Here is a 25,981-nt window from a genome sequence, read left to right as displayed (position 1 = left end):
AAATTTAAATGTATTATCGTTTTGTAAAAAGTTAAATACAGTGCATAATATGGAGATCCCGTCATTTCTTTTTTCCCACCATGTTTTTTTTTTATTATTTATGTACAGGCTTATGTAAATCTTGCTAAGCATTCAAAAGAGATAATTTTGCACCAGTTATCTATATTTTAAAATCGTTTTTTGAGTATGTTCCACTATTCACAATTCTACAAAATTTCAACAGTCCATAGCCAAGACTTTTTGGATAATAAAAAGCAAAAAAAAAAAATTCACTCTCAAGTGCCCACGAACCTGCATCTATACCTTAAAAATGTTTCACTTAATGTAGTTTATCTAATATGATTGTTATTGTACTTAAAACAACATAAGCTGAAACAATTGAGTTTTTCCTGTAATTTTTATTTTTAATAAAATATTTCCACATGACATACACATCATACATACACATAAACAGGCTAACTGCAAAGACTCTCTCTGTATGCTTTGCACCCAAGTCACAAATACAGTACTATGTATGACGAGAATTTAAAAAAAACAAAAAACTGTTAGTATTACTTCAGTATTGGGTCAGAAAAAAACAATAGTATGGTATTTCACTGTATAGTTATATATATCTTTGCTGCACTAGAATATTTCAACCCTGTAGACAGGTTCATAACTGTGTCTCTCTTATCTCAGCAGTTCATCTAAATAGTTGATATGTCCTGCTATAAACTTCACAGACACCAGTCTAGGAGTCATCCATGATACACTGAAAATAATAATACACTAATTGTTACAACTGCATACAACCTTATTATTTTATTATGACAACCAGAAAGAAATATACATATTTCAAACATGCATGTAGTGCATTTTTAATCCATTAAAATCAATTCCAAACATGTTTATTAGAAGACAAGATGGTTTGTAGAAATGAGTTTATTACAAAAACAGAATTCAGCATTTATCATATATTTTTAAAACAGGCAAAAGAAATGTTTATATATTAGAAATGCATTTATTATAAATCTGTTTTAGTCTGCTCTATTTAGCCATGCAGAGATCCCTCTGTAGATATACTTATAACACATTCATTGATATATATATATCAGTTGACATAATTCATGCTGAAATGAGATACCCTTAAGATGAACACATCACTATCACTAACTGAAGCATACACAGTACTACACTAGCTGAGATACCAGACATACACAGTACTACACTAGCTGAGATACCAGACATACACAGTACTACACTAGCTGAGATACCAGACATACACAGTACTACACTAGCTGAGATACCAGATATACACAGTACTACACTAGCTATGATACCAGACATACACAGTACTACACTAGCTGAGATACCAGACATACACAGTACTACACTAGCTGAGATACCAGATATACACAGTACTACACTAGCTGAGATACCAGATATACACAGTACTACACTAGCTGAGATACCAGACATACACAGTACTACACTAGCTGAGATACCAGATATACACAGTACTACACTAGCTGAGATACCAGACATACACAGTAATACACTAGCTGAGATACCAGATATACACAGTACTACACTAGCTATGATACCAGACATACACAGTACTACACTAGCTGAGATACCAGACATACACAGTACTACACTAGCTGAGATACCAGACATACACAGTACTACACTAGCTGAGATACCAGATATACACAGTACTACACTAGCTGAGATACCAGATATACACAGTACTACACTAGCTGAGATACCAGACATACACAGTACTACACTAGCTGAGATACCAGATATACACAGTACTACACTAGCTGAAATACCAGACATACACAGTACTACACTAGTTGAGATACCAGACATACACAGTACTACACTAGCTGAGATACCAGATATACACAGTACTACACTAGCTGAGATACCAGATATACACAGTACTACACTAGCTGAGATACCAGACATTCACAGTACTACACTAGCTGAGATACCAGATATACACAGTACTACACTAGCTGAGATATCAGACATACACAGTACTACACTAGCTTAGATACCAGATATACACAGTACTACACTAACTGAGATACCAGACATTCACAGTACTACACTAGCTGAGATACCAGATATACACAGTACTACACTAGCTGAGATATCAGACATACACAGTACTACACTAGCTGAGATACCAGATATACACAGTACTACATTAACTGAGATACCAGACATTCACAGTACTACACTAGCTGAGATACCAGATATACACAGTACTACACTAGCTGAGATATCAGACATACACAGTACTACACTAGCTTAGATACCAGACATACACAGTACTACACTGGCTGAGATACCAGACATAAACAGTACTATACTAGCTGAGATACCAGATATACACAGTACTACACTAGCTGAGATACCAGACTCACACAGTACTACACTAGCTGAGATATCAGACATACACAGTACTACACTAGCTGAGATACCAGATATACACAGTACTACACTAGCTGAGATATCGGACATACACAGTACTACACTAGCTGAGATATCAGACATACACAGTATTACACTAGCTGAGATACCAGATATACACAGTACTACACTAGCTGAGATACCAGACATACACAGTACTACACTAGCTGAGATATCGGACATACACAGAACTACACTAGCTGAGATACCAGATATACACAGTACTACACTAGCTGAGATACCAGACATACACAGTACTACACTAGCTGAGATATCGGACATACACAGTACTACACTAGCTGAGATACCAGACATACGCAGTATTACACTAGCTGAGATATCAGACATACACAGTACTACACTAGCTGAGATACCAGATATACACAGTACTACACTAGCTGAGATATCAGACATACACAGTACTAAACTAGCTGAGATATCAGACATAAACAGTACTACACTAGCTAAGAAACCAGACATGTACAGTACTACACTAGCTGAGATACCAGGCATACACAGTACTACACTAGCTGAGATACCAGGCATACACAGTACTACACTAGCTGAGATACCAGACATACACAGTACTACACTAGCTGACATATCAGACATAAACAGTACTACACTAGCTAAGAAACCAGACATGTACAGTACTACACTAGCTGAGATACCAGGCATACACAGTACTACACTAGCTGAGATACCAGGCATACACAGTACTACACTAGCTGAGATACCAGACATACACAGTACTACACTAGCTGAGATACCAGACATACACAGTACTACACTAGCTGAGATACCAGACATACACAGTACTACACTAGCTGAGATACCAGACATACACAGTACTACACTAGCTGAGATACCAGACATGAACAGTATTACACTAGCTGAGATACCAGGCATACACAGTACTACACTAGCTGAGATACCAGGCATACACAGTACTACACTAGCTGAGATACCAGACATACACAGTACTACACTAGCTGAGATATCAGACATACACAGTACTACACTAGCTGAGATATCAGATATACACAGTACTACACTAGCTGAGATACCAGACATACACAGTACTACACTAGCTGAGATACCAGACATACATGTACACAGTACTACACTAGCTGAGATACCAGATATACACAGTACTACACTAGCTGAGATACCAGATATACACAGTACTACACTAGCTGAGATACCAGATATACACAGTACTACACTAGCTGAGATACCAGACATACACAGTACTACACTAGCTGAGATACCAGATATACACAGTACTACACTAGCTAAGATATCAGATATACACAGTACTACACTAGCTGAGATACCATACATACGCAGTACTACACTAGCTGAGATACCAGACATACACAGTACTACACTAGCTGAGATACCAGACATACACAGTATTACACTAGCTGAGATACCAGACATACACAGTACTACACTAGCTGAGATACCAGACATACACAGTACTACACTAGCTGAGATACCAGACATACACAGTACTACACTAGCTGAGATACCAGACATGAACAGTATTACACTAGCTGAGATACCAGGCATACACAGTACTACACTAGCTGAGATACCAGGCATACACAGTACTACACTAGCTGAGATACCAGGCATACACAGTACTACACTAGCTGAGATACCAGACATACACAGTACTACACTAGCTGAGATATCAGACATACACAGTACTACACTAGCTGAGATACCAGACATACATGAACACAGTACTACACTAGCTGAGATACCAGAGATACACAGTACTACACTAGCTGAGATACCAGATATACACAGTACTACACTAGCTGAGATACCAGACATACACAGTACTACACTAGCTGAGATACCAGATATACACAGTACTACACTAGCTGAGATATCAGACATACACAGTACTAAACTAGCTGAGATATCAGACATAAACAGTACTACACTAGCTAAGAAACCAGACATGTACAGTACTACACTAGCTGAGATACCAGGCATACACAGTACTACACTAGCTGAGATACCAGGCATACACAGTACTACACTAGCTGAGATACCAGACATACACAGTACTACACTAGCTGAGATACCAGACATGAACAGTGTTACACTAGCTGAGATACCAGGCATACACAGTACTACACTAGCTGAGATACCAGGCATACACAGTACTACACTAGCTGAGATACCAGACATACACAGTACTACACTAGCTGAGATATCAGACATACACAGTACTACACTAGCTGAGGTATCAGATATACACAGTACTACACTAGCTGAGATACCAGACATACACAGTACTACACTAGCTGAGATACCAGACATACATGTACACAGTACTACACTAGCTGAGATACCAGATATACACAGTACTACACTAGCTGAGATACCAGATATACACAGTACTACACTAGCTGAGATACCAGATATACACAGTACTACACTAGCTGAGATACCAGACATACACAGTACTACACTAGCTGAGATACCAGATATACACAGTACTACACTAGCTAAGATATCAGATATACACAGTACTACACTAGCTGAGATACCAGACATACGCAGTACTACACTAGCTGAGATACCAGACATACGCAGTACTACACTAGCTGAGATATCAGACATACACAGTACTACACTAGCTGAGATACCAGACATACACAGTATTACACTAGCTGAGATACCAGACATACACAGTACTACACTAGCTGACATATCAGACATACACAGTACTACACTAGCTAAGAAACCAGACATGTACAGTACTACACTAGCTGAGATACCAGGCATACACAGTACTACACTAGCTGAGATACCAGGCATACACAGTACTACACTAGCTGAGATACCAGACATACACAGTACTACACTAGCTGAGATACCAGACATACACAGTACTACACTAGCTGAGATACCAGACATACACAGTACTACACTAGCTGAGATACCAGACATGAACAGTATTACACTAGCTGAGATACCAGGCATACACAGTACTACACTAGCTGAGATACCAGGCATACACAGTACTACACTAGCTGAGATACCAGACATACACAGTACTACACTAGCTGAGATATCAGACATACACAGTACTACACTAGCTGAGATACCAGACATACACAGTACTACACTAGCTGAGATACCAGACATACATGTACACAGTACTACACTAGCTGAGATACCAGATATACACAGTACTACACTAGCTGAGATACCAGACATGAACAGTATTACACTAGCTGAGATACCAGGCATACACAGTACTACACTAGCTGAGATACCAGGCATACACAGTACTACACTAGCTGAGATACCAGACATACACAGTACTACACTAGCTGAGATATCAGACATACACAGTACTACACTAGCTGAGATATCAGACATACACAGTACTACACTAGCTGAGATACCAGACATACACAGTACTACACTAGCTGAGATACCAGACATACATGTACACAGTACTACACTAGCTGAGATACCAGATATACACAGTACTACACTAGCTGAGATACCAGATATACACAGTACTACACTAGCTGAGATACCAGATATACACAGTACTACACTAGCTGAGATACCAGACATACACAGTACTACACTAGCTGAGATATCAGACATACACAGTACTACACTAGCTGAGATATCAGACATACACAGTACTACACTAGCTGAGATACCAGACATACACAGTACTACACTAGCTGAGATACCAGACATACATGTACACAGTACTACACTAGCTGAGATACCAGATATACACAGTACTACACTAGCTGAGATACCAGACATATGCAGTACTACACTAGCTGAGATATCAGACATACACAGTACTACACTAGCTGAGATACCAGACATACACAGTATTACACAGTATTACACTAGCTGAGATACCAGATATACACAGTACTACACTAGCTGACATATCAGACATACACAGTACTACACTAGCTAAGAAACCAGACATGTACAGTACTACACTAGCTGAAATACCAGGCATACACAGTACTACACTAGCTGAGATACCAGGCATACACAGTACTACACTAGCTGAGATACCAGACATACACAGTACTACACTAGCTGAGATACCAGACATACACAGTACTACACTAGCTGAGATACCAGACATACACAGTACTACACTAGCTGAGATACCAGACATGAACAGTATTACACTAGCTGAGATACCAGGCATACACAGTACTACACTAGCTGAGATACCAGGCATACACAGTACTACACTAGCTGAGATACCAGACATACACAGTACTACACTAGCTGAGATACCAGATATACACAGTACTACACTAGCTAAGATATCAGATATACACAGTACTACACTAGCTGAGATACCAGACATGCGCAGTACTACACTAGCTGAGATACCAGACATACGCAGTACTACACTAGCTGAGATATCAGACATACACAGTACTACACTAGCTGAGATACCAGACATACACAGTATTACACTAGCTGAGATACCAGACATACACAGTACTACACTAGCTGACATATCAGACATACACAGTACTACACTAGCTGAGATACCAGACATACACAGTACTACACTAGCTGAGATACCAGACATACACAGTACTACACTAGCTGAGATACCAGACATGAACAGTATTACACTAGCTGAGATACCAGGCATACACAGTACTACACTAGCTGAGATACCAGACATACACAGTACTACACTAGCTGAGATACCAGACATACACAGTACTACACTAGCTGAGATACCAGACATGAACAGTATTACACTAGCTGAGATACCAGGCATACACAGTACTACACTAGCTGAGATGCCAGGCATACACAGTACTACACTAGCTGAGATACCAGACATACACAGTACTACACTAGCTGAGATATCAGACATACACAGTACTACACTAGCTGAGATACCAGACATACACAGTACTACACTAGCTGAGATACCAGACATACATGTACACAGTACTACACTAGCTGAGATACCAGATATACACAGTACTACACTAGCTGAGATACCAGATATACACAGTACTACACTAGCTGAGATACCAGACATACACAGTAATACACTAGCTGAGATACCAGATATACACAGTACTACACTAGCTAAGATATCAGACATACACAGTACTACACTAGCTGAGATACCAGACATACGCAGTACTACACTAGCTGAGATACCAGACATACGCAGTACTACACTAGCTGAGATACCAGATATACACAGTACTACACTAGCTGAGATACCAGATATACACAGTACTACACTACCTGAGATATCAGACATACACAGTACTACACTAGCTGAGATACCAGACATACACAGTACTACACTAGCTGAGATACCAGATATACACAGTACTACACTCGCTGAGATACCAGACATACACAGTACTACACTAGCTGAGATACCAGACATACACAGTACTACACTAGCTGAGATACCAGATATACACAGTACTACACTAGCTGAGATACCAGACATACACAGTACTACACTAGCTGAGATACCAGACATACACAGTACTACACTAGCTGAGATACCAGACATACACAGTACTACACTAACTGAGATACCAGATATACAAAGTACTACACTAGCTGAGATACCAGATATACACAGTACTATACTCGCTGAGATACCAGACATACACAGTACTACACTAGCTGAGATACCAGATATACACAGTCCTACACTAGCTGAGATAACAAATATACACAGTACTACACTAGCTGAGCTACCAGATATACACAGTACTACACTAGCAGAGATATCAGATATACACAATACTACACTAGCTGAGATACCAGACATATACAGTGCTACACTAGCTGAGATACCAGACATACACAGTACTACACTAGCCGAGATACCAGACATACACAGTACTACACTAGCTGAGATACCAGACAGACACAGTACTACACTAGCTGAGATACCAGACATACACAGTACTACACTAGCTGAGATACCAGACATACACAGTACTACACCAGCTGAGATACCAGACATACACAGTACTACACTAGCTGAGATACCAGACATACACAGTACTATACTAGCTTAGATACCAGACATACACAGTACTACACTGGCTGAGATACCAGACATAAACAGTACCCCGGTACTACACTAGCTGAGATACCAGATATACACAGTACTATACTAGCTGAGATACCAGATATACACAGTATTACACTAGCTGAGATACCAGACATACACAGTACTACACTAGCTGATATATCAGACATACACAGTACTACACTAGCTGAGATACCAGATATACACAGTACTACACTAGCTGAGATACCAGACATACACAGTACTACACTCACTGAGATACCAGACATACACAGTACTACACGAGCTGAGATACCAGACATACACAGTCCTACACTCAGTGAGATACCAGACATACACAGTACCCGGGTACTACACTAGCTGAGATACCAGATATACACAGTACTACACTAGCTGAGATACCAGACATACACAGTACTACACTAGCTGAGATACCAGACATACACAGTACTACACTAGCTGAGATACCAGACATACACAGTACTACACTAGCTGAGATACCAGACATACACAGTCCTACACTCACTGAGATACCAGACATACACAGTACCCCTGTACTACACTAGCTGAGATACCAGATATACACAGTACTACACTCGCTGAGATACCAGATATACACAGTACTACACTAGCTGAGATATAAGACATACACAGTACTACACTAGCTGAGATATCAGACATACACAGTACTACACTAGCTGAGATACCAGACATACACTGTACTACACAAGCTGAGATACCAGATATACATAGTATCACACTAGCTGAGATATCAGACATACACAGTACTACACTAGCTGAGATATCAGACATACACAGTACTACACTAGCTGATATACCAGATATACACAGTACTACACTAGCTGAGATATCAGACATACACAGTACTACACTAGCTGAGATACCAGACATACACAGTACCCCTGTATTACACTAGCTGAGATATCAGACATACACAGTACTACACTCGCTGAGATACCAGATATACACAGTACTACACTAGCTGAGATATCAGACATACACAGTACTACACTAGCTGAGATATCAGACATACACAGTACTACAGTAGCTGAGATACCAGACATACACTGTACTACACTAGCTGAGATACCAGATATACATAGTATTACACTAGCTGAGATATCAGACATACACAGTACTACACTAGCTGAGATATCAGACATACACAGTACTACACTAGCTGAGATATCAGACATACACAGTACTACACTAGCTGAGATATCAGACATACACAGTACTACACTAGATGAGATACCAGATATACACAGTACTACACTAGCTGAGATATCAGACATACACAGTACTACACTAGCTGAGATACCAGATATACACAGTACTACACTAGTTGAGATACCAGACATACATAGTACTACACTAACTGAGATACCAGACATACACAGTATTACACTAGCTGAGATACCAGACATACACAGTACTACACTAGCTGAGATACCAGACATACACAGTACTACACTAGCTGAGATACCAGACATACACAGTACTACACTAGCTGAGATACCAGACATACACAGTACTACACGAGCTGAGATACCAGACATACACAGTACTACATTAGCTGAGACACCAGACATACACAGTACTACACTAGCTGAGATACCAGACATACACAGTACTACACTAGCTGAGATATCAGACATACACAGTGCTACAGTAGCTGAGATACCAGACATACACAGTACTACACTAGCTGAGATATCAGACATACACAGTACTACACTAGCTGAGATACCAGATATACACAGTACTACACTAGCAGAGATATCAGATGTACACAATACTACACTAGCTGAGATACCTGACATATACAGTGTTACACTAGCTGAGATACCAGACATACACAGTACTACACTAGCTGAGATACCAGACATACACAGTACTACACTAGCTGAGATACCAGACATACACAGTACTACACTAGCTGAGATACCAGACATACACAGTACTACACTAGCTGAGATACCAGACATACACAGTACTACACTAGCTTAGATACCAGACATACACAGTACTACACTGGCTGAGATACCAGACATAAACAGTACTATACTAGCTGAGATACCAGATATACACAGTACTACACTAGCTGAGATATCAGACATACACAGTACTACACTAGCTGAGATACCAGATATACACAGTACTACATTAGCTGAGATACCAGACATACACAGTACTACACTCACTGAGATATCAGACATAAACAGCACTACACGAGCTGAGATACCAGACATACACAGTCCTACACTCAGTGAGATACCAGACATACACAGTACCCGGGTACTACACTAGCTGAGATACCAGATATACACAGTACTACACTAGCTGAGATACCAGACATACACAGTACTACACTAGCTGAGATACCAGACATACACAGTCCTACAATCACTGAGATACCAGACATACACAGTACTCCTGTACTACACTAGCTGAGATACCAGATATACACAGTACTACACTAGCTGAGATACCAGATATACACAGTACTACACTAGCTGAGATATCAGACATACACAGTACTACAATAGCTGAGATATCAGACATACACAGTATTACACTAGCTGAGATACCAGACATACACAGTACTACACTAGCTGAGCTACCAGATATACACAGTACTACACTAGCTGAGATACCAGACATACACAGTACTACACTAGCTGAGATATCAGACATACACAGTACTACACTAGCTGATATACCAGATATACACAGTACTACACTAGCTGAGATATCAGACATACACAGTACTACACTAGCTGAGATATCAGACATACACAGTACTACACTAGCTGAGATACCAGATATACACAGTACTACACGAGCTGAGATACCAGACATACACAGTACTACACTAACTGAGATACCAGACATACACAGTATTACACTAGCTGAGATACCAGACATACACAGTACTACACTAGCTGAGATACCAGACATACACAGTACTACACTAGCTGAGATACCAGACATACACAGTATTACACTAGCTGAGATACCAGACATACACAGTATTACACTAGCTGAGATACCAGACATACACAGTACTACACTAGCTGAGATATCAGACATACACAGTACTACACTAGCTGAGATACCAGACATACACAGTACTACACTAGTTGAGATACCAGACATACACAGTACAACACTAACTGAGATACCAGACATACACAGTATTACACTAGCTGAGATACCAGATATACACAGTACTACACTAGCTGAGATACCAGACATACACAGTACTACACTAGCTGAGATACCAGACATACACAGTACTACACTAGCTGAGATACCAGATATACACAGTACTACACTAGCTGAGATACCAGACATACACATTACTACACTAGCTGAGATACCAGACATACACAGTACTACACTAGCTGAGATACCAGACATACACAGTATTACACTAGCTGAGATACCAGACATACACAGTACTACACTAGCTGAGATACCAGACATACACAGTACTACACTAGCTGAGATACCAGACATACACGGTACTACACTAGCTGAGGTACCAGACATACACAGTACTACACTAGCTGAGATACCAGACATACACGGTACTACACTAGCTGAGATACCAACCATACACAGTACTACACTAGCTGAGATACCAGACATACACAGTACTACACTAGCTGAGATACCAGACATACACAGTACTACACTAGCTGAGATACCAGACATACACAGTACTACACTAGCTGAGATACCAGATATACACAGTACTACACTAGCTTAGATACCAGACATACACAGTACTACACTGGCTGAGATACCAGACATAAACAGTACCCCGGTACTACACTAGCTGAGATACCAGATATACACAGTACTATACTAGCTGAGATACCAGATATACACAGTACTACACTAGCTGAGATACCAGATATACACAGTACTACACTAGCTGAGATACCAGATATACACAGTACTACACTAGCTGAGATATCAGACATACACAGTACTACACTAGCTGAGATATCAGACATACACAGTACTACACTAGCTCAGATACCAGATATACACAGTACTACATTAGCTGAGATACCAGACATACACAGTACTACACTCACTGAGATATCAGACATACACAGCACTACACGAGCTGAGATACCAGACATACACAGTCCTACACTCAGTGAGATACCAGACATACACAGTACCCGGGTACTACACTAGCTGAGATACCAGATATACACAGTACTACACTAGCTGAGATACCAGACATACACAGTACTACACTAGCTGAGATACCAGACATACACAGTACTACACTAGCTGAGATACCAGGCATACACAGTACTACACTAGCTGAGATACCAGACATACACAGTCCTACACTCACTGAGATACCAAACATACACAGTACTCCTGTACTACACTAGCTGAGATACCAGATATACACAGTACTACATTAGCTGAGATACCAGACATACACAGTACTACACTAGCTGAGATACCAGACGTACACAGTACTACACTAGTTGAGATACCAGACATACACAGTACTACACTAGCTGAGATACCAGACATACACAGTACTACACGAGCTGAGATACCAGACATACACAGTACTACACTAGCTGAGACACCAGACATACACAGTACTACATTAGCTGAGATACCAGACATACACAGTACTACACTCACTGAGATATCAGACATACACAGCACTACACTAGCTGAGATACCAGACATACACAGTCCTACACTCAGTGAGATACCAGACATACACAGTACCCGGGTACTACACTAGCTGAGATACCAGATATACACAGTACTACACTAGCTGAGATACCAGACATACACACTACTACACTAGCTGAGATACCAGACATACACAGTACTACACTAGCTGAGATACCAGGCATACACAGTACTACACTAGCTGAGATACCAGACATACACAGTCCTACACTCACTGAGATATCAGACATACACAGTACTCCTGTACTACACTAGCTAAGATACCAGATATACACAGTACTACACTAGCTGAGATACTAGATATACACAGTACTACACTAGCTGAGATATCAGACATACACAGTACTACACTAGCTGAGATATCAGACATACACAGTATTACACTAGCTGAGATACCAGACATACACAGTACTACACTAGCTGAGATACCAGATATACATAGTACTACACTAGCTGAGATATCAGACATACACAGTACTACACTAGCTGAGATATCAGACATACACAGTACTACACTAGCTGATATACCAGATATACACAGTACTACACTAGCTGAGATATCAGACATACACAGTACTACACTAGCTGAGATATCAGACATACACAGTACTACACTAGCTGAGATACCAGATATACACAGTACTACACTAGCTGAGATATCAGACATACACAGTACTACACTAGCTGAGATACCAGATATACACAGTACTACACTAGTTGAGATACCAGACATACACAGTAATACACTAACTGAGATACCAAACATACACAGTATTACACTAGCTGAGATACCAGACATACACAGTACTACACTAGCTGAGATACCAGACATACACAGTACTACACTAGCTGAGATACCAGATATACACAGTACTACACTAGCTGAGACACCAGACATACACAGTACTACACTAGCTGAGATACCAGACATACACAGTACTACACTAGCTGAGATATCAGACATACACAGTACTACACTAGCTGAGATACCAGACATACACAGTACTACACTAGCTGAGATATCAGACATACACAGTACTACACTAGCTGAGATACCAGACATACACAGTACTACACTAGTTGAGATACCAGACATACACAGTACTACACTAGCTGAGATACCAGACATACACAGTACTACACTAGTTGAGATACCAGACATACACAGTACTACACTAGCTGAGATACCAGACATACACAGTACTACACTAGCTGAGATACCAGATATACACAGTACTACACTAGTTGAGATACCAGACATACACAGTAATACACTAATTGAGATACCAAACATACACAGTATTACACTAGCTGAGATACCAGACATACACAGTACTACACTAGCTGAGATACCAGACATACACAGTACTACACTAGCTGAGATACCAGACATACACAGTACTACACTAGCTGAGACACCAGACATACACAGTACTACACTAGCTGAGATACCAGACATACACAGTACTACACTAGCTGAGATATCAGACATACACAGTACTACACTAGCTGAGATACCAGACATACACAGTACTACACTAGCTGAGATATCAGACATACACAGTACTACACTAGCTGAGATACCAGACATACACAGTACTACACTAGTTGAGATACCAGACATACACAGTACTACACTAGCTGAGATACCAGACATACACAGTACTACACTAGTTGAGATACCAGACATACACAGTACTACACTAGCTGAGATACCAGACATACACAGTACTACACTAGCTGAGATACCAGATATACACAGTACTACACTAGCTGAGATACCAGATATACACAGTACTACACTAGCTGAGATACCAGACATACACAGTACTATATCGTTCATCAGCTATGTCATCATGCACAGTGAGTGTTATTTTAGCTGAATAAAGAAGACGATAATAATCATTTAATATACTTACCAAGATAATCCATACAATTACCCATGGAAAAAAGAAGAATGTTATAACGCAATGCAAGCAATGGTTTACTCCTTGTCGTCTGTAATCAACATACAATAGAACACAAAAATTGGTAATCTTGGAAAAATTAATGAAAACTACACAATGTAGAACTATGAAGCTGTAATATGATGGTATTAACGAATAAATACATAAAGTTTCTACATATAACTGTAACATGTAGGATGTTATGCTGATAATTGTCTGAGATGCACCGTACCGTACTTTCCTGATATATTTTTAGACATTTAACCTTTTCACCACCAGACTTTCTCGCCCAATTTTTTCTGCACTTTTTTTTTTTTATATATTTCTGGAAATGACCCCTAATTTTAAAGCCAACAGAAAAAATGTGTGTCAATTATCAGTTTTTACTCTTGAATTTGAATTTTGTGAATTTGTAATGAGAAGAGGTAACCCAGGTAACTGGTGGTGAAAGGTTTAAAGAGTTGAGGGCATCCCAGGTGTATAGACTCATGGTGTAGAATTGATCTTGAAAAATTAAGATATTGTTTAGTTAATAACAGACATGACCTTAAGGTCAAAGGATGATTTTCCAGGTCAAATCATGCAGAAAAACATCATGGTGGTAATTGCTTTGCAGTGAAAATTTGTGTATGATTAAAAACATTCACAACAAAGATGAATTATGAAGATCTTGTCCTTAACTGTTTTCCAACCAACCACATTAATTTTCAGAGTCAGATACAGTGTAGTATGTAAATATTATTATAATAAAATGTGGGTATTTAGTTTTTATGAACATTTTTGTTCCTACCTACATTTCAAAAGTGAGATAATCAATGATGACGCAACTCATTTTCCAATGCCATTTTTTTCTTACTTTATTCCCTCTAGCCTGGCACATTGTGAAGGAAAATTGTCATTTGGATAATAATTTGAGGGGACAACATACTGTAAAACATGTTTAAGGTAGAGATGCAGTTTGCCTGACATGTATTTTAATTAGTTGATTAGGAAACCAAGATGACCTGACCTCCCTTGTCCACAAAACTATATATTTTCGGACAGCTTATTGTATGAATTTTAAAATTTTGTTATTATTTTTTTTTATGGACACTTTAGTTTGAATTATGCACAAAAATGTGCTTTTTTGGTCAAAAATGATTTAAAAAAAAATTGCTTCTAAACCATACATGTACTTCTGTTTCCTGTCAAAATTGATTCACGGGTACATCTGTTTACTATGAAGAAAGTGCAGTCTTGAAAACTGTCACTACTTCAAGTTTATGCATAAATTAACACCCAGGCTAGTTGTCTGTACGATTGTTGTAACACTGTTCAACCAAAAACAACGTTTTGAAGGATAAACACATTGTCAATCATTTGTGAAAATTTCAAAACAAAAGGTCAAAGCGTCTAGGAGCTATTTTTTTAAAGTTCTGGGATGTGCACTAAAAAGAAGCTGAGATAATTGCTAATTTGCATAACCATTCACTCAGTAAGAAGTTTGCTAATGCTCATAATTAAAATGGCTGTAACAGTTCTAAATTTAAATGTATTATTGTTTTGTGAAAAGTTAAATATAGTGCATAATATGGAAATCCCATCATTTCTTTTTTTCACCATGTTTCTTTTTTATTATTTATGTACAGCCTTGCTAAATCTTGCTAAGCATTCAAAAGAGAGAATGTTTGCACCAGTTATCTATATTTTAAAATCGTTTTTTGAGTATATTCCACTATTCACGATTCTACAAAATTTTAACAGCCTATAGCCAAGACTGTTTGGATAATAAAAAAAAATTTCACTCCCAAGTGCCCACGAACCTGCATCTTTACCTTAAATAGCTACATGCCATTTTAGCGAATTTGACTCCATGCATGAATTAAACTGAATCTTAATTTAGTTAAAGTGTCAACAATCTCATTGTGAGAATATACTTTATTTTCAATTAGTGACATCTTGAATTAGCAAATTTACAGATTAGCTAAATTAGTTAAAATAACATGCTAGCTAAAAAAACATTTTTTACAGTAGTTATAATGTTCAACAACAAAAAATTTGTGAGGTTGTCTTTTGGTATTCGCCTAACTCTTACTTTTCAGCTTATGACCAAGGAAGTAATGGTATATATAAATGTATATATATATATAGTTACCTATGAGTGGTGATGAATATTGACTTACAAGAACTACACAAACATCTATAATTGTATTTTAGATAAAATGGCATTTAGTACTTACTGCTGAGTTTGTATGATTGTTGTTTGAGGTGCAGGAGCTGCACCAGCTACCACAACAGTGTTGTTAGACATCATCATCTGTTGCTGTTGTGGTGGTGGGTAGTAACCTTGCTGTTGTGGTGGTGGGTAGTAGCCTTGCTGTGGTGGTGGGTAGCCTTGCTGTGGTGGCGGGTGATATCCTTGAGGGGAAGGTGCCTGTAGGCACATTAAATAAATAACAGTTATTTATTGATTATGGATGTGGATTGTGATAACATAATATTAATACCAACAAATAATCTTGGAAAAAATTGTGATAATGGTATGGAAAAACTTATTAAATTATTAAAATGAGTTTCTAAAAATTGAAACTGCACATAAATTCATGAAACAAAATAGTTTCGACAGAGAGGTGATTGAACATTTTTTATTTTATGGAAATATATGTTGTTGTTGTTTTCTACATTGCACTATGAATATAACACAAATTTAATCCAGTAAAAGTCCTGAAAAAGTTTTAAATTGCTCTGTTTTTACCTCCATTTTGGACCTATATAATATAATATAATTGCAATTTATGTTAGCCGTTCTAATAAAAGGCAAAACAAAGGCTCGAGTGAGCCTCTGGAAATTTTTATTCAAAGCATTAAGTCGAGGCTTGAAACAGAATATAAATGTTCCCGGATCATGAACCAACTGCCTGAATTTGAGATTATGTGGACGGTAGAGGATGCACTTTGTAAAATCAAGGATAACACACTTCGCATTCTACAGTAATTGTGGCAGGTATGATCTATTTAAAACAGGAAGTTGCCTTGTCTTGTTGTTAAACATCGATACAAACGAACATCATTGAATTAGCAAAATTAGCACACGCACAGGAGCCAAGAGTTTTGTCCTCTTGGTGGGCTATCATTGCACACACTTACAGCAGCGCATATATGTTTTATGTTACTTGTTCTGTGTTTTAAATGTTTTGATTTTCCCTTGGAATTTGGCGGGGGGGGGGGGTACCCCCTTAAGTGCGAACCGGTGTCACCGGCCTGCCTACGGGGTTCCAAGGTGTTTTACAGTGGTTTATATTATTTTACAAAAGTGTTGATGGACTGTGGCATTATTTTCCACAACAAACAAAAGTTTAATTATAAGTTTTTGACAGTTTTGCAGTTTATGATAAGTCAGAATATACTGCTACAATTTTGCTCATAACCATGTACACTTAGGAAACAATCAAATGTCCATTGTAGGATAAAAAAAATAATGAATTTCTTAAATTTTGTAAAACTTAAGTACATAATATGTATCATAGGTATAAATATTGCCTTATTTCAGGAATGGTGAAACACCATGTTTATATCATAATAAACACATCTTATAATTAGTTTTTCATTAAATAAGTGTGTGTAACCAACCCCACGATCCCAGACTAAAGGAATTAAGCTTTTTAAAGCGGGAGGGTCGTCACTTGTGCACGTATGGGAACTGAGTCCCAAGTGACGATAACAACACACGCTAAAAACGCAAAGGCACATGGGTCGACGCTTGTTTGTAAACAATGACACACTATGGCCATCTGATGCATGCACAGGTGACGACTCCTTCGATTTAACAGACGTTGATCCATTGATGTTGCCCCTTACTTGCATGTTAATATCAGCTAAAAAATCATGCAGGAAAACAAACAATAAACCGCTGTTTGGAAAACTAACAGATTACCAGTGTGTGCTATATTGCCTGTTAAACCTATAGCCAACTAATGATCTCAAGGGGAAAATCTTTAGTATTATTTGCTATTGTCAACAATGAGCTAGAAAGCTGGCTGACAATGTATTGAATGACCTAAGGTCAGCTGTACCTACCAGGGTAGTTGTTTTTTATGGATAGTCTTAACTTGAAAAAAAAACTACTGGTGTGATTTCTCAGTCTGTGTCACCTGGTACGACAAACACCTCCAGCTATTTTAACATATGAATATGTCTCAATATGCTGGCCACTGTACATAGTTAATTAGTATTTTCACTCTGTTCTGTTTATTCCTGTAGTCTGTTTAGAACCACGTTTTAGTGAGTGATACTTTTAACCCATTTTGAATTAAAAAGTTGGGAAAATTGAATTGAAGATCATTCCTTAAGAATTTAAAAATAAATAAATACATAATCTTACAAATATGTATTGCCAATAAAAGAGGAAGCACTCTGCAAGACCACCAAATACTCACAACCATATGACAACAGGTTGAAATTGACATTCTCACAGAATGCAACCCTTTAGATGTGTAAACCGACAGCAAAGAGCAAAATACAGACAGGAAGGCCCTAAAATTGACAAAAATATTGTACAAAAATACCTGTGAATGGCTATACGGTGGTGGTTGAACAGACATCTTGGTATAGTCCTGTTGTACTTGGTAAATATTCCGTTGCTGTTATGTAAACTGAAAGTAATAATAAAACATAGTTAATTGCAAGATTTTGTCACATTTATGTTTTTTTCTATTTCAGTATGGACAACCCCAAATCATGAAATGAACAAACTCAAGGGAAAATATATAACCAAATATGAACGGTTTTAATGATAAACTTACAAAAACTAATTTAACATATGGAGTCTATGTCAATGTTGGCAAAATAATGTAAGACATATATCGCAATCCCAAATTATGGTGCATTGTGGGATAGTTATGTTAGATTGCAGATTCATACACAATTTATGATTGGCATAGTTGTGTTTGGTTAACTATCCCATAATACTTTTGATCATTTGCAATATGGCTACCTAGGTCATTGCTGCCAATGCATTCACAAGCCTATGTGAAGCAGTTGGTGTTATTGTGGTAACTCTTGATAAAATAGGTGTAAAACAGTTTATCAAGTTCTGTAATTTTATTGCCTCCTTTACACAAACACAAGAATAACATGTAACTCAACTTCACTAGATAAAATCACTACTTGGCTGTATTGTCCTGGTTCACATTCAAACAGGTTGTCAATCTGTTATCATGAGTAACACAGGCGTATTTGTAAAAAACATATATCCCTTTGCTTTGCTGTCCATCCAAATTCATGTGCTTCCTAGTTGCCTGCTTGATCTCAAACTAAACTGACCTTGCCCTAATTATATTAAAACTTAGTTGCTAAGAGATAATGACTGTTCGTGTGCAAACATTCTATTTTGCCCTATATTCAAATAAGCCGGGTTTCGTGGTCAGTGAACTAGTGAACGTGATAAAATATGCTGGCCTTTGGACGACAACGACAGTCGTCTTTGATTGAATCATGATGTAGATCTACTTTACTTTATGTGCCAGAACCCTGTTGTCTTGATTATCAAGTTTGAACCTAATATACAGATTTGAATGCTGCTCATTTAAGAAAAAATCTGATGATTTTGGTCAAATATAAAATGGCAGACAGTTGATTATCTTGGATTGGATTGTAACACAAATCAACCACAGTTAATGTTCTAGAACACAATTGTCTGTGAACCAAGAGTCAACCAAATTGGACTGCATGAAAAATTGCTGGACAGAACCCAATTTATAAGCCTCCGCACTGTGTCCAGTCATGGGCTAAACAAGTATGCAAACTCTTAGTGATACAGCTCTACTCTCATATCTGTTGATTGAACTCAATAACATTAACTATCGTTATACTGTTTAGAAAAAATTACAAAAATATTCACTAAAATTGTAGGATTAAAGATATCATTGACAAATAACAATTCTGATATAAGTCCATCTATTGTATACATACCAATTGTCAAAGCAATCAGGCTGCTTGTTTATAAGAGGAAGTTAAAAATATTTTTGTTAACCAAAAATGATAAATATTTTCTAACTGCATGTCAAATATAAAAACAATTGGGTCTGTAGTTTTCAAGAAGAAGTTGATAATATCATTTTATACCAAAAATGCACAGAATATTCACTAAAGATAGTGGAATGAGGAAAACTGTCATAAAATTATGAATTTATCATGAAATTACAAAATTCTGGTAGTGGTCCAACCAAAGAACAAATAAAATGTACAAGCTGGTAGTTTTCGAGAAGAAGTCAATAATATCATATTCACTGAAAATACAGAACTTAAGTTATCAGGAAATGAACAAATCTGTTAGAGGTCCACCTAACCGATACTGAAATTGGTATAAATGTATTGAGATGGGAAGCATTACTATAATGGTAAATAAAATAATATGTATCTATCTAATGTAAAGCCTTGTTATAATAATTCAGGTATGTTAATTTAACATCAAATTATGTTTTATAATTTAATTCAGTGTTATACTAATTTGTACAACATATCCGATTGTGATTACAATCCTGTAGATTAAGAATAAAGTTTCATGTCTTTGAAGTGTGTTTTGAATTAGTATTATTAAAGCACTATGTGTAATAGCAGCGAGAAATTTCAGTGAATTTTTAATTTCCCAAAATGTGAACTTTGATAAAGGAAACAATTATTCCCTAAATACACTTCGATAGACAAATGAATATATGTCAAGTACAGTACATATCTCATTAAAGGGTGGTGGTCATCGTGCCACGTCCTGTTCAGTATGGGACTCAAAGCAACATACACAACGTATGTAAAATACATTGTTTGTTTACATGAAATCCAAACACGCGCTGTGCGACGACCACCGACGTTTAACTTTTCTCACCAATATTTAAGTGCAACATTCTGCCTATTGTTTTTGTATTTTTCTATAATTTTGGACAAAATAAACACAATCACTTACTAAATAGGGTAACGTATAAGCGCATCACTAATAGAAGCGCATAGCCAATCACCCAAATATGACTTACGATATAATGATCTTAAGACACATCTTATGCACTAACTAAGTACTATTGAAGGAAATTTAAGTATAGTTACCACCGAAAAATTAAATTGCTTTCAGAGTTGTTAAGACCTATTTTCTTTTAAACAAACAAATTCCACCCAAGTTGTTTACATACAAATATCAACGCAATTGGGAAAGCCATTTTCAGGAATAATTCGAAAATTGAATTTTTTACCTAAATTGAATCGACAAAAATATAAATTACAAAATGAGCAAATCTGAGAGAGGTACGTTTGTAAGGGAGTATGAAACCCATAATGCTGGTGTGTGTCTTTTTAAGAAAATTGAGGTCATTGAATGACAATCAGTGTTATGAATATAAACTCAGAAACTTGAAACCATGGTACACCACCATTCGCCCTACCCTCTCTTTTCTACCCTCCATGCCCTACCCTACCCAACGCCACGGTTGCGATTGAAGAGTCATTTTTGTTACGATCGACTATGGTCTACGTTCATGTTTGTTCCTCTATCAGACCTTTAACTCCGATCAAAATCGATAATCCGCAACTTTTTATGGATTTTGAAAGGCGTGCAGAGCGTAGGAATCCAGGTAGAAAGAACGGCCTTCAAAACGCAGGTCATTCTACCGAGGCACTTTATACGCCAGCTGTCTTCGGTAGAATCAAACAAGGCCGCTGTGCACAGCCACCGTCAAAGCATGGAGCTCCATGGTGTAGTCACCTCTTAGTTTGACTACAACTTGGCATACAAAAATATAATCGTTGAGCAAATTATAACAGTGATACTCATATACTCACAAATACAACCGTGGTGGCAGAGACTACACGTTTAGTTCCTTGTACAGGTTGCTAAGGAAAATCGAAAGTGATGTCATAAAACAACAAGTGTTAGTGGAATTTACGAGCGCCCTCATGCGACAATAATAGTTGCTTTTTTGACGCATACTAGTATTCTATTTGAAATCGTTTTTTTCTTAAACCCGGCAGCGTAGCCGACCAATCAGATTGCTTATACTTGTGTGGCGGGAGGAAACTTATTCGTGAAGAAATGCAACGTACATGGTATTGTATTGTATACGTAATTGACTCGACATTTGTCATTTATCATATTCGCCGGTTTAACAATTGGAGTACACCAATCCTCAGAAATAAGTGTTGTGTTACAATTACAAAAAAAAAAAAAAACTAAAAAAAAGATATAATAATTTCAGACTTGGTGACGTCAAATGTGACAACCAATCGCCGTGATTCCGACATCCATCAATTCACGTTACATTAATTATTCAAATTATTCAACTCACTAGATTACAATAAGACGGGTATTCAAGTGTAAGTTTCGGCTGATCTGCACTGGCTCGGAAGATGAATTCTGATTGGCTAAAAAAACAAAAAAACTTGTGGCGTTGAATGCACGTTCATGGTCAGTATTGTTATGCAAATTCAAACTAGCTAATCATTTACAACCTTCCGAGCCAGTGCAGATTAGCCCGTAAGTTTGGGCGCAGCGGGACCGGCTTAAAAGTCACTGCAACCATTGGTCAAGCAGTGTTAAAGGCAGCGGATCGCAGAGTTGTGTGTGATCACATGACCCCACCAGAAAGGTCGATATATTTTATGTCTGTATTGAGTACGTAAGGGGTGTTCTCAAACTGTCGAAGTTAGTTTGGTGATGGTGCTTGGGGGGGGGTCCAACTCTACTTTCATGTGCAAAGTAATAGGTTCTTTTTGGCGAACCTCTGTAAATTGAGAACACCTCTAAAAATTCTCCATGGAACGGCGTCTCTACAGACGTGTGTGTGATGGTCCCGTGTTTTTGGCGATATGCCAATTTTACTGAGTATCATGGCTAGGCACAGTCCCTCTATAGACTGTGGGCTAGGCAAGATTTGTGTGTTTATTTGTCAGCTGTCTCTGCTAACTACAACAAAGATCTGTATTGTTTTAACCTCAGACAACTAATAAATTAGTTAAATTTAGTAGTTGTCTGAATTTTAACAATAAAATAACAAGCGTTTTGTTGACCTATAAACAAACACACCAATGAGAAATGTGCGTCACATTCCAAATGTTGACAATGAGCGTTTTAGGATTGCCGTCGTTATATGACGTAATCCGCTACTTACGAACGTTACATTTCTCATCAATAGCATGTTGTTCGTAAAATAGTCCCTCTATCCCGAGAATGTGGTAAAACTCATCAATTCGCGCCAACCGCCGTACAAATTACATTTATGGTCACGTGATACTTATGACATAAACCGCTTGACGTTCTTCCCGCTTGTAGTTTACATGCATATCAGCCTGGACCGCTTTTCTGGTCACTGGCGATGATGGTATATTTGTGTTTGATTGTTCTTGTACCGTACACTTTCATACGAAATTCTCAGCATATATTTACTTTTGTACATCTAAATTTACGTTCAATAACTTTAAATCACGTTCGTCTGCAAAGGTGAATATTGGCTATTCTGTTTGCTGGTATCAATAATAATAGATGATTTTCCGTACAATTGCGAGATCTCGCGAGATGCATGTAAGACGCGCGTCGAACGTCTGCCGCAAAAATCGTAATAGTAGTTTATAAATAAATAAACGCTGCTCGGACTGATAAATATGATATATAGAAGATAGTATTTGGTAATCGTATAATATTTGGGAATTTGGTATTTGCCGCAAAAATCGAACGATTTGATTTTGAAATTCGAGTTTCTTTATTTTGTAGCTCACATCGACCAGCCGATCTTCGACAGAGGAATATTGCTTTCGAATACCCTTACTTAATTTACTGAAATTGCCTATCATCAAATGTGTACAGCACATTACTAAGCATGGAAATGTCCCCAAAATATTTTCGCGTTTGTCGAATCCCACGCGATGTTTGACGCGACTACGGCGCTATGACCTTTGTTTGTCCTGTTTTTACGTTCGATTTCACGCATAACGCGTGATTCTCGCAGTGAACGGAAAATGGTCAATTGCGTTCACGCACAGCTCCTTAGCACGGGCTAAGAGGTCAAATTCCTTAGCCCGTGCTAAGAAAACGTGTGTGAACGCTTAGCACGGGCTAAGGAATGCTAAGTACGGGTTAAATCTGATCCGAATTTAATAAATTCAAACCTAACAGCAACACACCCAGCATAATAATAATAATAATAATAATAATAGTCTTTATTTAAGTCGTATCCTAAAAATGTACATAGATCTAAGTACAATAAAGCATGGTTGTCATTCCATGTCAGAAACATTCAGAATAAAAAAAAGAAGATACACTAGTATAAACAACTAAACTAAACACAACTAAAACAACAAACTTGCCCAAAAGTGGGTTAGAAATGCAAATTAATAAAGTAAATGTTAGAATTACTTATTTAGATATCTGTGAGGCAGCTGGTTTTTTTTTCTCTTGTGTTGAAACATTCGTATATATATTTTGCTAGACATTTTAGCATGACAAATAATGATGCCGTAACGTATGCATTAGTGTGACCCCACATGAAACAAGCATCGAGAGAACAGAAAGTGCGTCATTTATTTATTTAGTTGAAATTATTGTGTAATTTTCATTGGCCTATAGTGCAAATACATTATTTACATAATACATGTACATTATTTACAGTTTAAGTACGAAAACTGTTACTACGACAGGCCGTACATAACAAAAGGACCAGTAAACAACTGAATGGAACACTTT

General features: G+C 37.8%; 1 protein-coding gene across 1 annotated transcript; it reads right to left on the bottom strand.

Moving 5' to 3' along the window:
* Nucleotides 1–378: 378 nt before the first annotated feature.
* LOC146729588 (uncharacterized) lies at nucleotides 379–23,203 on the bottom strand. The gene is made up of 5 exons (XM_085495386.1): nucleotides 23,089–23,203; nucleotides 19,830–19,916; nucleotides 17,505–17,698; nucleotides 15,259–15,337; nucleotides 379–751 (listed from the first exon to the last, which is right to left on the bottom strand). The coding sequence occupies exons 2-5, from the start codon at nucleotides 19,863–19,865 to the stop codon at nucleotides 731–733; spliced, it is 330 nt and encodes a 109-aa protein (XP_085351512.1). The 5' UTR covers nucleotides 19,866–19,916; nucleotides 23,089–23,203; the 3' UTR covers nucleotides 379–730.
* Between the last annotated feature and the right edge of the window lie 2,778 nt (nucleotides 23,204–25,981).

The sequence above is a fragment of the Saccoglossus kowalevskii genome, chromosome 21 (assembly GCF_978046115.1).
Source record: "Saccoglossus kowalevskii chromosome 21, keSacKowa6.1, whole genome shotgun sequence".
NCBI lineage: Eukaryota > Metazoa > Hemichordata > Enteropneusta > Harrimaniidae > Saccoglossus > Saccoglossus kowalevskii.
This window is presented reverse-complemented; position numbering and strand designations above follow the sequence as displayed.

Excerpts from the sequence above, each read along its gene's own strand:
- LOC146729588 (XM_085495386.1), bottom strand. The coding sequence starts at position 19,865 with ATGTCTGTTCAACCACCACCGTATAGCCATTCACAG. Across the intron at positions 15,338-17,504 it reads ACAATCATACAAACTCAGCA|ACGACAAGGAGTAAACCATT; the intron begins GTAAGTACTAAA and ends TGTTGATTACAG. Across the intron at positions 752-15,258 it reads TAATTGTATGGATTATCTTG|TGTATCATGGATGACTCCTA; the intron begins GTAAGTATATTA and ends TATTATTTTCAG.